At 35.6% G+C, this 17,176-nt stretch overlaps 1 protein-coding gene across 5 annotated transcripts in view; it reads left to right on the top strand.

Moving 5' to 3' along the window:
• The first annotated feature begins 1,897 nt into the window (after nucleotides 1-1,897).
• The window catches only part of TP63 (tumor protein p63), a 271,334-nt gene continuing 256,055 nt past the window's right edge, over nucleotides 1,898-17,176 (top strand). For 4 of the 5 annotated variants that reach the window (XM_010337716.3, XM_010337717.3, XM_039478920.2 and 1 more), the window contains exon 1: nucleotides 1,898-2,422. In XM_010337716.3, coding sequence (XP_010336018.2) covers nucleotides 2,361-2,422 — 62 coding nt within the window. In that variant the 5' untranslated portion in view covers nucleotides 1,898-2,360. The remainder of the gene's footprint in view (nucleotides 2,423-17,176) is intronic. The other variant, XM_074404698.1, reaches the window with a different exon arrangement.

Raw genomic sequence — 17,176 nt, forward strand, 5'->3', positions numbered from 1 at the left:
TTTGAGACCAGCTGGCGCAACACAGCAAGACCCCATATCTAAAACAAAACAAAACAAAACAAAACAAAACAAAATTACCTTGGTATAGTAATGCTCACCCATAGTCCAAACTACACAGGGAGCTGAGGCAGAAGGATCACTTGAGCTCCAGAGGTTGAGGCTGCAGTGATCCATGATCGTGCCACTGCATTTAGTCTGTGTGACAGTGCAAGAACCTGTCTTAAAAATAATTAATAAATAATAACTTTTAGAAAATAAAAAGTAAATTTTAAAAACACAATACGCTAGAAATGTTTGCAAATTGATTATTTGGGAGTCTATATCCCTGGAAGTTAATTTAAAATATTTAGAAGAGTTCTTCCTCATTTCTTAGAGACATTGAATTATAAGTATCAGGCCTGGAAAGAAGGCTAGGGCTCGCCACCCCAAAGTGTGGTCCAGGGACCAGCAGCATCAGGTAACCCGGGAACATGTTAGAAATGCAGTCTCAGTCCCCACCCCCAAACCTACTGAATCAGAATCTGCATTAACAAGATTTCCAGGTGCCCCACAAGCACATTAAGACTTGAGAAGCTCTGCACTAGAAATCGTCACTCCACCTTTCATTATAAATGGAATCACTTGGCTGTGGTCACAGGAAATTGATTATTTTTAATTTTAGAATATTATATTTAGGTCATCTGTATTTGCTAACAGCAGTGAAGAAAGCCAACCTCTTTAACGCCAATTACCAAATCTATAATTAATTAGTAAAATAGTCTTCTTCCCTTTAAGTTTCACATTTTGTGGAGCGAGCTGTTTGATTTGGCTGGGGCTCAGGCCAGCCTGTTTGTGAATTTCACAATTCACAGATGTTAGCCACTCTCGGGCTAAGTAAAGGAAGAGAATGTCACGTTTTAAATAGCTTCTCCCTTCCATCCTGGCTGAAGCAACAAATAAAATATTTTCACGAAACACATTTTGAATCAGATTTACTCACAGGGAAATGTCAAATTTTTCTGAAAAGGGCTTTAGATTGCCTCACAACTTTGACATTATTGATGCCACCTGTTGACAGGTGTTCTCCGATTAGGGGGTGAATGAACGGTGTGAACTCGCTATGTTAGTGACCATTGGACACACAGAATTTTTTTTTTTTCTTCTTGGAGTCTTTCCTAATTTAGCTTCTGAATCATATTTCATTCAATTTCCAAATCCACAAAACCAGGATAACTTTACAGCCCATATTCAGAAAGGAAATCAATTATTTTGTATGTAGATTTTCCTGATATTATACTGATTTGTGACTGTATGAACAATTTTATGGTTTCCTTTCAAAGTAGGTCAAGTCAAAGCAAAACCAAAAACAGCAAAAACCGTAAGACATAAAGAAGAGAGTGGAGCAGACTGACAGAGATGAAAATAAATTAGAATATTTTTATTAACAGGCAATTTGAAATAATACGTGCACTTCAAAATATTCCAGAATAATATATTATTTCCCATTTTAATATCTTTAAGAAAATTACTGTATTACATGTAAGTGCATGTGTTTGAGGTAGGATATTTAACTCAATTAAGGTTATTTTCTTTCATTCGGGTCAGGCAAAACTTCTAAGGGGATGTGAATGGGATATCTCTTTCTCTTAGCTGAGAGGAAGAGTGAATTCTAAGTTAAATATAATCAAGGAATTTCCCTGTCTTTGCTATTTGAGATTGTGACCACAACAGGCGGTTTGGCTGAAAGGGAAACTGAAGGGCGGGGGAGGGAGGGAAAGAGATGAAAAAACAAAAAACAAAAAACAAAACAAAACAAAAAAAACTTCCCCAAGCAGTTCTACAAAACATTTTAGCCCCAGAAATAGCCACAGAAATCCTCAAATCAAATCAGTATCCAGATACAAGGAAGTGATATGTAGCTGGAGCAGGGTGGACACTCATCGGCTCATTTCAGTTACAAAAGTCCAGGCTGCTGAAATTAAACTCTGATGCCATTCATGCCAGCATCCAATCACGACAGAGATCAGAAGTTCACAGATGCCTCCAGTTCCAAACTGCCAACAAGTGTGGCTACTATACGTCAAGGACTCTGAAGCCGTGAGAGAGGGAGAAGAACAACATTAGAGAGGATGCCCAGCTGGTAAGAATCGACTGTTTATGATGTTTTAGTCACTTGATGAATCTCATTGGCTAAAATCAAGGAACGCTCCACCTCTTTGCAATTATGTGTGAAGCGGGGAAGTGCCTAAGCTTCTATGTCTGATAGCATTTGACCCTATTGCTTTTAGCCTCCTGGCTTTATATCTTATATATACACAGGTATATGTGTAGATTTTACATAATTGTTCTTCATTTGTTGATATCAAAGACAGTTGAAGGAAATGAATTTTGAAACTTCACGGTGTGCCACCCTACAGTACTGCCCTGACCCTTACATCCAGCGGTGAGTTTAAATGTGACATAACTTCTGTCAAAACTTAATTGAAGTGCCTTGTGTATTGTGAATGTTTCAGCTGTGTACAAAGAACAATTCCTCCTTGTTTGGTGAGCACAGTGGACTTTTGACTAATTATTTGGGACTTTCTGTGGACTTAAAGTGGCCTGTGGGCATATTTTCTAAATTTCTTTTTTGGTTGATATCTGGATCTCCAAAGTGAAAAGGTTTGAAGATAGTCCTCCCATTTAAAAAAAAAACACACCATTTTAAGATGTTTAAAATATATGATTTGCCTTGTTTAGCACCTACTCAACAAGAAATTTCATTGGGCAGGGATATAATAATGTATGGATAATCTTCAAGTTGAAATAACCACCAAATAATATTGATTTATACATTAAGAAATAGATAAATAGCCATTGTAGTACCAAACAGATTGTGGCATTCATTGTGGTTCTAAGAAATATTTTTTTGATATGTTGGATAACAAACATCTTTTGACTAATCTGACTTTTAAAACCTATGATTGTACTAAATTTTAGTTATGTTTATAGGAAGAAACGTTTACTTAGTACTAAGAGAGAATATTAGTGAGGGTGCACAATTGTGTGTGTATGTGTTTCAAATTAGACTTTGCTATTTTTAAACTGGTAAATGAAATCTGAACAGTGTTTTTCCAGTCATAAAGTTATGGGAGATATTCAAGTCCTATGTAGCAGCATGATGTTGTTAGTTTAATGCATCTGATTTTGTACTTTATTTTATAAGATTGAGAGAGGTCCTTTGCATGTTGAAAATGGTGGGGTTACAAAGGGTTAACTTGTGTTTACCACCTGTGTCTTTCGGAGCTTCACACCAGAAGGGGATTCTGCTCTCTCTGGGCAGGACTCAGTTACTGTAACCTAGCAGAGCATGAAAGATGTGTGGTCTTTCATTAACATAATTTGCCACCACGTAGAACACTAATGTGGGCTATGTAGACTGTTTCTCTTCCTGTGAGGTTTCTGGTGGGTTGTGGGAGAAGGCAGAAGAGAAAGAGCAAGGCAGAAAGGTAAATGGAATAGAAAAGAGAAAAAGAAAAGAGTGAAAAAAGAGTGGGAAAGCAAGTTTGGGGTCTCCAAGGTTTCAGTGGAAAATGTTGATGGTGGCTTGATTCGTGCCTTGCTGTTTGCCACAAACAATGATATTAGCAAAAACAAATGGCTCTAGAGTTTATGTTCCTGTATAATTTGAAAGTGAGATTTAGCTGGAGTTGGGGATTGGGTTGATTAAAAAGAAAAACACCAAAGATTTTCTGGTTCTCAAAATTGTTTCTAATCTCAAAATTGTGTATTCCATTAAACATCTTTGGAAATGGTATTTCCAAGAACGTAATATGAAATAGTAATCATGTAATGCTACTCTTGAGGGCATCTCTCCCAACGTAGGAACTTGGATCCAGGGAAGCTTTATTGTCTAATAACCCACACTTCAATCCTGCACACCTCTCTAGAAGCATTTCTAGTGATTAATAAGAGAGGCCTATAAATATAAAGAAATAGGAAAATTGCTTTTTAGATTACCCTGTTCATGGAGTAAGCGTCATCTCAGTTTTTGACATACTGTAACATTCTGAGCAATAATAGTTTTTTTTTTTTAACCTTTAAGTTCAGGGGTACAAGTGCAAGTTTGTTACATAGGTAAACTTGTGTCATGGGGGTTTTTTGTACAGATTATTTCATCACTCAGGTACTAAGCCTAGTACCCATTAGTTTTCCTGATCTTCTTCCTCCTCCCACCTTCTATCCTTTGAAAAGCCCCCGTGTGAATTATTCCTTCTGTCCATGTGTTTTCATCATTTAGCTCCAAGTTATACATTGGAACATATGGTATTTGGTTTTCTGTTCTTGTGTTAGTTGGCTAAAGATAATGGCCTCCAGCTCCATCCAAGTCCCTGTGAAGGGCATGATATCATTCTTTTTTATGGCTGTATAATATTTTAAGTAGTTTTAAAATTTCCTAGAATGCCCTGGGCTTTAATCATGGTGCCTGATACTTCTGGGGAAGGGAGGGGGCATGTTCAGAAGCTGTGAGATTATGGTTCAGAATGACCGGGGAACAATTATTTGCTTAATAACTAATTTTAGGCAGGAATATCTACTTCTCTTTTGTAATACAGACTTAAACAGCAAAAATATTAAAGTGATGAAAAATAGTTCTTACTAAGCGTCTGCTCCGTGGAAGACATTGCAAATACAAAGATGAATTAGATGTGGCTGTAATGTTCATTTGTTTAACTCTGTAGTACTTACATATTTAATGTAAAATATATTTTCCTCAAATATTTTAACAGTTTTGTCATATAAAGACTGAATTATTACTATTTTACAACCTATACTACTTAGTGAATAAGTGAGTGAAAAAGTGAAATATCACTAAAAAAATAGTATGATAATGTATATTGTTGAAGCAAGGATCAAACAATATATTCTTTGATATTTCATGAGTGAATGGATTTGAGCTGGTTTTTCTAAGCAGACAACCGTTGTAGTTCTCGGTTTACAAAAGCTATTTTAAGAAAGACCAAATTTAATCATTCCATAATCATAGTCATCTACATAGTTAAATTTGGCTTTACTGACCTTGTGTTTAGAAAGAAGTCATGAAAGATGATTTTTTAAAAGAAAGAACAGGATATCTTGATATTTTTAACTCCAAGCTAACTTAATTTATGAATTGCCTTTTATCACAGAATAGAAAAAAATGACAGATGTTATCTTTTATTACTAAACGTTAATGCCATTCCGAAAAAACTGTTTAAATATACATTTCAAAGGACGTTGGTAATCATTCTCTCAGTTAAAATTGGGACTTCATTCTCTGTTTTCTTCCTCTCCACTTAAACACATAAGCATATCGAACATTTACTTGTGCCCTAACATTAACATTAATTTACTTTAGTCTTTGCAAAAATATTCTAAAAGCCATCATTATTTTGATAATATTAACAATACAAAGAGGAAGAAAAGCTGCATAAAATCATGTTACCATTTGATTACTAACTTAATTTTTAAACTATTGAAGTATGGATGAAATTATGAAAGTTCAGTAAATAAGTCAATGGGTTAATTACCACGAATTTATGAATAGGAACCATTACACAATAAATTCTGTTGCTTGTTTATTTTTTATTATGTAAATACCAAAAATGAATCTAAAATGTGGCACTTCAGAAGGTGCATCCCTGTTAATTTACTGTTTGTGCTAGAACTTGGACAATTTTCCATTCTTTCTTTTCTATAATTTTCATCTTTGTAAAATTTATTTTTTAACAAATCGATTTTGATATTCTAAATTCTTTCAGAGTATTTTTTCAAAAAATAAACCAGTTAAAATGATAAACATGAATCAAAATTAAATTTTGGATTATGTGATAACTGAGGGCTAGAAATTAAAGGAAAGTAAACATCATTTCAATTTGAACCATCAGCAAAATATCTAGTATTATTTTTCTTATTCATCCTCTATTCCAAAGAAGCATCAAACTATTAAACATACTTTATGGGTGATAAGAAGTGTTTTTTGTGTGAATTACATATTTGTTGTGAATTGTATTCTTTACTGTCTTAAAGGTCAACTTTATTAGTTGTGCTGTCTAAATATATCCCAAAAGGAAGAGTGATGACAATGAACTTATAGTGGAAGATCGTTTCATTTGTAAGATGAAATCACGTAAAGGCAGATGCAGCTCTGTGCTGGCTATCCTTCACTTGCTCCTCCACATCTGTTCTTTTTCTTTCTCGTTCTTTGCCTCAAGAAGCTGCCTCCTGATAACCGCATTAGCAGATCCTTTCTTCTCTGGTTTCCTGTTGAATTCAACTAGCCGCAATCTCCTGCAGGAGAGTGAAGTTGGAATATTAGTTTCCCTGGCTGACTCCCTGTTGATTTTCTACTGAAGGTTGCAGAGCCTCTCGGAGGCCCTTGCTACCGGTCCAAGTCCCCTGACTTTGAGTAGTTACTCCCTATCCTTCCTTTTCTTCAAGCTTAGGAGGGGTAATCATTTCTAGCCACCACGAATTTCAAGGAGCCACATCATATTCCTTACCCCTTCATTAAACTTCCTTCAATTATTTTTTTTTCTTGCCAGTATCATGCTCTATTTCTTGCCAGGATTGTGACAACTACACACATTGAAAAAGTATGTTATGGTGTTATTTATGTACATATGAAGATCTCCAAAATAATTGATATAGCAATTAATTATAATGTAATTTTTGATGTGAAGTAAATGATCTGTCCATCCATTTCAATGAGCACACCAGCTTTTAGCCATCTCCATAATCACTAAGTTTCTCTGACTGAAAGGAACGAATCAACATGCTATATAATCTGCATATGTTGTTTATAATACTTGTTTATACACACTTTAGAGAAATATTAAGTTATAGTTTATCTTCAGGATCTAATATATCTATCAGTTGTAATCAAGAAAAAATACTTCAGTCTCCAATGAATAAGCTTCAAAATACATTTATGACCAACTGTGGTTACCCAAAAGCACCATGCTGTTGTATTTCTGTGTGCTGTGTCTAAGCTGTGAGTGCATTTAAATAGCAGAGAGTCATATTAGCAGAGTGCACACAGGATTTGTTGAAAGATCTCAATTGTAGTACACTTCACCACTAAGTGATTATGTGGCCTTCATGAAATCACTTAAGCTATCTAAATCAAAGTTCCTCATGAGTTAAATAGGGATAAAAAGCTCTAATCTACTGTTCACAACTAGGACTTTGAGAAATAAACTCAGCTTAACTCTGAAATACACTCCCTTAGTGTACAGTAAGTTCTCGCTTAACATTGTTGATAGGTTCTTGGAGATTGTGAGTTTAAGCAAAACAGTATGTAACTAATGAAACCAATTTTACCATAGACTAATGATATAAACAAGAGTTAAGTTCCTATGGCATATTTTGGGTCACAAAAACATCACCAATCTTCTAAATGTAGACCCAAAAGATTTATAATATTAAACATTGAGATAAAAGTGAGCTATGCATATATTTAAGAAGTATTAATTCAAACAGCTAAGATAATTATTTAACCAATTTTTGGTGAACCAATGAGTGATGATCATAGTGGTAGTATGTCAAATCAAAGAATAGATGTTTGCAAAGCAAAAATTGTAAAGAGCACCCCCTACCACCTCACAGTTCAAAATCAAATAAAAATATGGTAGTCTTGCTGAGAGCACTTTTCTACTGCATCATTTATCATCATGTAGTTTATGATTATCATATACTTTATTAATTTTTATTTTACAATACTGTGTGTTCACTTATTTAACTGTTTTCCAACCTGCATATTCCAGTTCAAGATCTCAGGGCCAGAGCCCATCTCAGCAGCTCAGGGTGCAAGGTAGAAGCCAACCCTGGGCTAGATGCCATTGCATTGCAGGACACACACACACACACACACACACACTCACTCACTCACAACGAGCCTGAGGCAATGTAGACACACCAGTGAACCTAACATGCACATCTTTGAAATGTGGGAGGAAATAGGAGTACCTGAAAAATCCACGTAGACATGGAGAGAGCACAAAACCTCCGCACAGACAGTGACCCCAGCTGGGAATTGATTTTTTTTTTTCTCATCAGCATTATATGGAACAGATGTTAAACAAAACAACATTTTTCATGACCTGCTGTATTGTTCAGTTCTGCTGTTATATTATGTGTATAGTGTGCCAGTGGACTGAGCTGCCTTCCCAGCAATTGTGTCTTCATGTAAGCATACCATGAGTTCCACTTTATATCAACTTCCAGACAAAAGATCATTTGGTTCTTGACATCATCTTGGCTTGTCTCCCTAAGTTCTTATACTTTAGAATTAAGGAATCTGAATCCCAGAGTAGTTAAGTGAATTGTCTAAGATCACACAGCAAAATAGTGACAGAACCATGATAAGAATTGGAATGTGTTGACTACCAGTTCAAAGCTCTGTTTAACACAAAACATAGCATTTTATTAGACTTGTATAAAATTTTACAGTTGACAAAATGTTTCCCAATGCATTACATAGCTGACCTACCAGGGAGGTAGGAAGGTATGGTAGGCAGAATAATAGTCTCTAAGGACAGCCACATCCTAATCCTCAGAACCTGTGCTACACAGCAAAGCAGAATTAAGTTTGTAAATGGAATTAAGGTCACTAATCAACTGACTTTAAAACAGGTAGAATAACTTGGATTATCCCTGTGGGCACAATGTAATCAGAAGAAAGCAGAAGGTAGAATATTCAAAGTGATATGATGTAATAAAAGATTTGACAGGCTATTGCTGACTTTGAAGATGGAAGGGGGTCATGAGTCAAGAAATCTGGAAAAGGCAAGGAAACCGATTTTCTCCTAGACTCTCCAAAAGCAACAAATCCCTGCTGACACCTTGATGTCAGCTCTGGGAAATCCACATCAGCCTTCTGATCTACAGAACTGTAAGATACTAAATTTGTGCTAGTTTAAGCCATCAAATTTGTGGTAATTTGTCATGGCAGCAATAAGAAACTAATCTGCCAAGGTAGGAATTTTTATCCCCAAATGGTAGATGTGAACACTAAAAAACGGTTTTGTTTTGATGTGTTTAACTAAACTGTCCCATTAATTTATTATTTTCTTATGGTGCAGAGTGGGGAAGGTAGAATATATGAGTGAAATACAATCCTAGACCTCAGGGAATCTAAGGTAAAACTACATGTATAGAAACAACACAAGGTGGGAGGTGGAGCTGAAGAACACTGGACAGGCTTGTCCCGGGTATGCAGGTGCAAGCCCCTGCTTTGAGGCAGCAAATTGAAACAGTCATTTTTGTTACTAGTTTCTGTTAAAGTTCCTCAAACTCTCTTACAAAGAGATCTATCTGACTCTTGGTTGATCACTCTAAAACTCTGAAGGTCAAATTTAGATATAGGAAAAGCAGAAATGCACATACTCACTTCTAATGTTGTCATGTATTGAGAGAGTTCAGATAGAGCCTTGGAAATGCACTGTAAAGAAAACAATTTTGATTCGAAAGGTTACCAGACTACACTTGGAAAAATAGCTCTAGACTTTTTGGTGTTGCCAGGTTCTCAGTTAATTTTGGTCTGAGATTACATCGATGCCTCTCTGAGAAATTGGGAGCCAAGGGAATGAAGGCAAGGTCAGCATTTTTATCAGACACTCCAGGTGATTCGTTCATTTGCACACCCAGTTTTGAAAAGCGCTACCTACAGTGAGGCAAACTTAGACCCAGTGCCCCAATGCATACTCATAAAAAGGTAACCAGAGATAATGAAAAACAGAGATTCATGTATGTCTTCCAAAAGACAGACTTCACCATCTCACTTTATTTAAAAGCCAAATGGATTGTAAGATTAAAGTGACAATTTTCAATCTCAGGACAAGAAAGCCAAGTTTCTGATTAGCTATTTTGAAGCTCAAATTTGTCCTGTCAGGGTTCTATCTCCTTTCAAGAATTCACCAAGGACAGGTCCTCAAGCAACAAGTGATGGATGGATAAAACACTGTAATTACTATCAAAGTGCAAAGACTTCCTCTATGTAATTACACACTTCCCATCCTCCAGAAGCCACTTTGGTCTATTTAAAATGGAATGAGAAATGGACATGAGTGACGTGTATTTACTGGTTAGTCAAGGTTTTGGAAATGACAGTTATTAATATTCATGTTTTATCATAAGCCATAGTATTTGGGGGATAACTTAGATTGTAGGATTAATTCTTGCTCCATTCTTATTCTTATTTTTATTGTTTGCCTTCCATTCTCTACCAAATCTGGCTCTCTTATGATGAATTAGATTATTTGAAGTTTAGAATGAAATCATTAAGCTTAGAAGGATAAATGTAAGGGCTCAAAGTCCCTTGCCACTTTCAAATTTTCAGTTCTTTTTTTCTTTTGTTTCAAATGAGTAAACCTAACCTGTTTGCTTTGTTTTTTGTTTGTTTGTTTGTTTGTTTTTTGAGACGGAGTTTTGCTCTTGTTACCCAGGTTGGAGTGCAATGGCGCGATCTCGGCTCACTGCAACCTCTGCCTCCTGGCTTCAGGCAATTCTCCTGCCTCAGCCTCCTGAGTAGCTGGGATTACAGGCACGTGCCACCATGCCCAGCTAATTTTTTTTTTTTTTTTTGTATTTTTAGTAGAGACGAGGTTTTACCATGTTGACCAGGATGGTCTCGATCTCTTGACCTCGTGATCCACCCGCCTCGGCCTCCCAAAGTGCTGGGATTGTAGGCTTGAGCCACCGCGCCCGGACTCCTAACCTGTTAAATTGAACTGAAAACACTCAATCTCAAATTCCATTAACTCAGGCAGGTTTCTTATGATCAAGATAAAAACCAGCATCATGATAATGTTAAGACTGAGACAGGATATTGAGTCAACAAATACAAGATTAAAGCCAGTGTGATCATTTAGTCAGCACATTTAGAAATCTATCCTAGCTAGAATAGATTTTTAATCTTTCTAAACAGATGTTGATTTATCATGGGAATAAATAATAGAATATATATAAATTATGATGGGGGACTATAGGAAGTCTTTCTTTTAAAGTCAAGTATGGTATGCCTTAAGACTGCTGATTGCATTTAACTTAACACTCCATCAAATGCTGACATTTCATCAGTGTCTTCAATTTGTACAGCTTCCTTAAAAACATCAAATTTTAAATATTTTATTTGAAATTCGTCAGTAGCTTTTCTTTCTTCATTTTTTTTTTCTGGCTCAAAGAAACTTCTATTTTTGCACTAGAATTTAATAATGTCATTTACTTCTTAACTACATAGATAATTAGAATATACTATTCATTAAAGCTTTCAATGAGGAAACATACTTTCTTCCAATTTTTCCATGACACTGCAACTGCCTCTATATAAAAAGTTTTAATAAAATAGGTTTTTCTATTTTATTATTTTCCTTTTAACACTTTTGTTATCTCAGGCAATGAGACTTTATACTTCACATAATTTTTCCAACTAAATGACGGGCAATCAAAAGTAAAATTGAGGAGTTTTCATCCAGCATCTTAATTGATACTAATATTATCAATCTTTGTACCTGCATAAGTTCTTTCTTTAGTATCCTATAGAGGCTGATGTGACTGTAATGGAGAATTCTGCAATAAAACATAACATATTAATGCACGACTTGCCTTCAAGTTGCTACTGCTGTAAATGTGGTCCATTTTAACTGTTGCAGTCACACTGACACACTTTCTACAGTCACGTGTTCAATCATGCTTTTCTTGCTGAACAAAAAGGCTTCAGTGATGCTCTATGAAATCACTACCAAACCTCCTAGATTGTGTGCAAAGTGCCAGCTTATGGTCCTACACAAAATTAAGATACAGTTTTACCCCTATGTCTTAAATCCTTTAAAGGAGTACAGTGGAAAGCTTGTTTTCCCCTTCAGCTTTTGACCTCCCTTCTTTTCTTTTTCTCTTTCTCTCTTTCATAGTTCTGCACTTCTTTGCTGCTTGTTAGTACAGAATATACCTGAAAAAGCTAAAAATGTCACAGAAAACTTTTTTTTAAACAAGTCCAAGCTTTTGCAAAAGTAAAATTGGGCCATTGTGTAAACTAAACTAAGACGTTGAAACAGCAACGTATCAAAAATATAAACACACAAATAAAACTGACAAATATATATGCCTTTTGGATTTTATAGGGTATTTATTTTTAATACCCAGCCTTTCTGAATTAAGTACATTTAAGTAAAATTGGGCCATTGTGTAAACTAAACTAAGACGTTGAAACAGCAACATATCAAAAATATAAACACACAAAAAAAAACTGACAAAAATATATGCCTTTTGGATTTTATAGGGTATTTATTTTTAATACCTAGCCTTTCTGAATTAAGTACATTTAAGGAGATATGTGATAAACTAATCTTTAAATTCATAAATTTAAATAGCTAATCTTTAAATTCATAAATCAAATTTATAAATTTAAATAGCTAATCTTTAAATTCATAAATTTTGTTTGGTTGGGGGACAAGGAACATAGGAGAAAGGAACTAGTTCACTTTCATTGTAAACTTAGTAGTTGATTTTGTAGTTTGTAGTTTGAAAGCTACAGAGCTATTTAATAATGTTCTACAAATATTAAATACTTAATACTGGATATATGATAAAAAATTTACAACTTCAACATTTTTATGGTTTGTTTTTACTGTAGCAATTTGGTTCTGAAATACTCTTAATTAAACGTGAGGTAAAGGAAGATCTTGAAGCTCAGGTAGAAACATAAATGTCAGAGCATTTTAGGTATTCTCAGACAAAACATATTCAGATAAAAGTAAATGTGACTTGCTACTACTGATATCTCAGTAAATATTTATTACACAAATAATCATGGATGCCAACAAAGAAAAATTTAGTAAAACAACTGTTTTCCGTGTCATCTTCTAGGTTCATAATTTTCTATAAACAGGTTATAATCATAGTTTCAATGTTTTATTCATTATTAAATAATAGAATGAGTACTTTCCAGTTATATAAGTGACTGCGTCCGTATCTCATCATATCTATGTAATTTACTACATTCATTATTTCTCTTATTTTTAAACATTTGGTTTGGTGATAATTTTTATTACTAATAGAATGTTATACAATCACCTTTCTTTTGAATTATTTCCTCGAGATAGTTCAATGGGACAAATTTTTTAAGCAAACATATACATGTTGAATCTAAACAAGGTATGTAACTTACCTGAATTATCTCATATAGCACAATTCTTAAGCTAAGTAATATTCCAAGTTTTCAAATGAGAAAAATGATGCTCAGAGATACTTAACCAAGGTGACCTTCCTAATAAGTGGAAAACCTGTTTGTACTTTCATTCTCACCTGAGTCAGGGCTGTCTGACCCAAAGATTTTGCTGTTTCCCCCACAACATCCTGCCATCCAAGAAGCAAGAGGGCTGGGTAGTAAATGAGTGTATACTTTTTCAAGTTGCTGGAAAACATTACTATTTAAATAGTATGCCAATGTATTTTGCCAAAGAGTTGCAGCTTTGAACAGTATTATTTTTAAATTTCATTAAGTTAATAGATGTAAGATGATATGTGGTTGTAATTAGCACTTTTTAAATTAACTAGGACAACTACAAAAACTACAGTTACTAACTTTAAAAGACCTCAACTTTTGATTTTGTATTTTTGGAAAATGAAAATGAGTGTGGTGGCACACACCTGTAATCCCAGCACTTTGGGAGTCTGAGGAGGGTGGATCACGAGGTCAGGAGATTGAGATCAGCCTGGCTAACACGGTGAAACCCCGTCTCAAAAAAAAAAAAAAAAAAAAAAAAAAAAAAAAAAAATTAGCTGGGCATGGTGGCACGCAGCTGTAGTCCCAGCTACTCAGGAAACTGAGGCAGGAAAATCACTTGAACCCAGTTGGCGGAGGTTTCAGTGAGCCAATATCAGGCCACTGCACTCCAGTCTGGGCGACAGAGCAAGATTCTGTCTAAAAAAAAAAAAAAAAAAAAAAAAAAAAAGTAAAATGAAAGAAAATGAAAATGAGTTATGAACAGCAAAATATCTAGTATTTATTGAATTTTAACAATGTGCCAAGAACTGCACTTTACACATTTAACTCTCAAGCCACTGTAAGAGGTAGTTACCAGTAGTATTTATTTCTAATCAAGAGACAGTAGTATAATGTTTAAGAGACTGGATTCTGGGGCCAATGTGTCTAAGTTCAAAAATCTCACTCTGGCAAGTGTTAGACCTCCTAACTTAATCTATGTCTGTTTTGGTTTTGTTGTTGCTGTTGTTGTTTTTGTTTTTCATGTATAAAGGAGTATAAATCAATAGTACCTACCTGATTGCATTGCTCTAAGAATTAAATGAGTTAATTGTAAATTGTACAAATGACTTAAGACAGAGCCTGGTGCACAGTACTATAGAATGTTAGCTTATTATTATTATTATTATTATTATTATTATTATTACTTTAAGTTCTGGGGTACATGTGCAGATTGTCATATTTTGTATGAAGAAACTGAGCCAGAGAGAGGCTGTGTAACCTCTCTAGAGTAAAACAGTTGGTGGTTATGGGTAGGATCCTGATTTTGACCCCATTTTCTGTAATAGTCAGTGCCTTAGCTCTCAGTAAATTCTATGTAGGAAAGATTTTCAAGCATAAATAAAACTTAAACAGAAAACTGCAAAAACTAATACGTTAACATTCTAGAAGAATGGTGTGAGTCTAAAGAGGAAATGTATTTCTAAGTATCACTCACCCCCTTAACTCAATCCCAGACAGCCGATTTTTGTTTTTAGATGGAGTTTCACTTTTGTCACTGAGGGTGGAGTGCAATGGTGTGATCTCAGTTCACTGTAACCTCCACCTCCCAGGTGTTGGAAATTCTCCTGCCTCAGCCTCCCAAGTAGCTAGAATTACAGGCGTGCACCACCATGCCTGGCTAATTTTGTATTTTTAGTAGAGATGGGGTTTCACCATGTTGGCCAGGCTGGTCTCAAACTCCTGACCTCAGCTGATCTGCCCACCTCAGCTTCCCAAAATTCTGGGACTACAGGCATGAGCCACCCCTTGCCCAGCCCTAGACAGCCAAATTTGATGACAGTCTATTCTACCTCTGGAAATAAATGTTTCCATTAGAACCCTTATAGGCAGGGGCTTAACTTTGAAAACAGATTGCCAGTTTGGAAACTTGGGGTCACTTACTTCAAAAGCTCTCCTTTAATTGATTTATTTAAAAAAAAAAAAAAAAAAAAAAAACCTTAATGCTTTTACTTCCCCGTTTCTGTTGATAACTTAGAAATCTCTCATTTACCAATTTCTGTTACTGAAATATGGTGATGTGGATCAAGCCTTCCTCCATGAACTCTTGACCCAATCAGAATAATTCATTTCTGCTCTATCAATGTGACCTTTTTTTCCTTATATGGGACTTTGGCCCATCATCATTTCTTTCCATATCTGTCCTTTTTCTCTTTTATGCTTTTGCTAGCTTATCTTAACTGAAGGCTTTTCTTCCTCTGCAAACATCTACATTGCCCATGGTTCTTTAGTAGAAGCAATACTGTTGTTTGGGATTCATAGTTTGCCCACGATTACTCAATAATCTGGTGTTTTCTGAAATCTCAACCATCAAAGTGATTGACTGACCTTTCTGACAATATATTGACCTTCGGAAAATTGTCCTCTCTTATATGGCCCCATTTTCCTCTTTACTATTAGCATCTGGCAACTCTTTGGGGACTCTATTTTCCTGTTGATTGCCTTCCCATAATGTTGCCTTACAGTCCCTCTGTTTCTTCAGTTCAAGAAGCTCCCATTTCCACTTCAGGTACCAATCCACGGAATCGTTCGGGATTGCACACGATTACCTGAAATTATATCAGGCCCAAATCACACAGTCTCACACTTTCTGGCAACAATCTCTTGTCCCTTCTCCACTCTTACACCCCAATTTGTGCCAAGCCTGTTCCTTTTGCACACCCTCACAACCTTCCTTATAAAAATTCATTCCCTTCTTCAAAATTTGTCTTAATTTCTATTTATTTCATGATGTATTTTGTGCATATTCACTTACAAGTTTCTGTTCAGCTACCTGAACAGTACTTAATATGAAATGCGTAGACTCATTCAAAATTTGGGGCCCACATTAGTCCTGCTAAATGAGAATCTGCATTTTATTTATTTATTTTTTTATTTCAGTAGTGTTGGGGGAACATGGCTTTTGGTTACATGGATAAGTTTTCTAGCGCTGATTTCTGGGATTTTGGTGCACCCATCACCTAAGCAGTGTACACTGTATTCAAAAGTGAGTAGTTTTTTATTTCTTACTTTCTACCCACTCTTCCTCTTGAGTCCCTAAAGTCCATATATCATCCTATCATCCTTTTTTTTTGAGACGGAATCTCATTCTGTCATCTGGACTGGCATGCAGTGGTGTGATCTCAAATCACTGAAACCTCCGCCTCCTGGGTTCAAACAATTCTCCTACCTCAGCCTCCGGGGTGGCTAAGATTACTGGTGCCTGCCACTATGCCCAGCTGATTTTTTATATTTTTAATAGAGATGAGGTTTCACCAACTTGGCCAGGCTGGTCTCAAACTCCTGACCTCGTGATTTACCCACCTCGGCCTCCCCATATATCATTCTTATGCCTTTGAGTCTACATAGTTTAGCTCTCACTTATAAGTAAGAACATACAATATTTGGTATTCCATTTCTGAGTTATTTCACTTAAAATAATGGTCTCCAGCTTTACTCAGGTTGCTGTAAATGCCATTCTTTCTTTCCTTTTAGTGGCTGAATAGTATTCCATGGTGTATATAAACCACATTTTCTTTATTCACTTGTTGGTTGATGGGCATTTAAGCTGTTTTCATATTTTTGCATTTGTGAGTTGCATATAAACATTCGTATGCAAGTGTCTTTTTCATATAATGACCTCTTTTCCTTTGGGAAAGAATCTGTATTTTAACCAGAACTCAAGGTGATTCATGAACACGTTCAATTTGAGAAGCATGACTTTAGTCTAGTGGTTCCCAGGGTGTGTGATCCCAAGAGTACAACTGTAGCACTTGGGAATAGTATTAGAAATGCAAATTCTCAGGTCAGTGTGTGTACTATTGAACTTAAAACCTGAAGTTGTAGTTCAACAATTGTATTTTAGCACAGTTATCAGGGAATTCTGATGCACACTGAAGTTTGAGAACCTGACTATACAACTGACAAGGGAGGTGCTGT

The sequence above is a fragment of the Saimiri boliviensis genome, chromosome 8 (assembly GCF_048565385.1).
Source record: "Saimiri boliviensis isolate mSaiBol1 chromosome 8, mSaiBol1.pri, whole genome shotgun sequence".
Taxonomy (NCBI): domain Eukaryota; kingdom Metazoa; phylum Chordata; class Mammalia; order Primates; family Cebidae; genus Saimiri; species Saimiri boliviensis.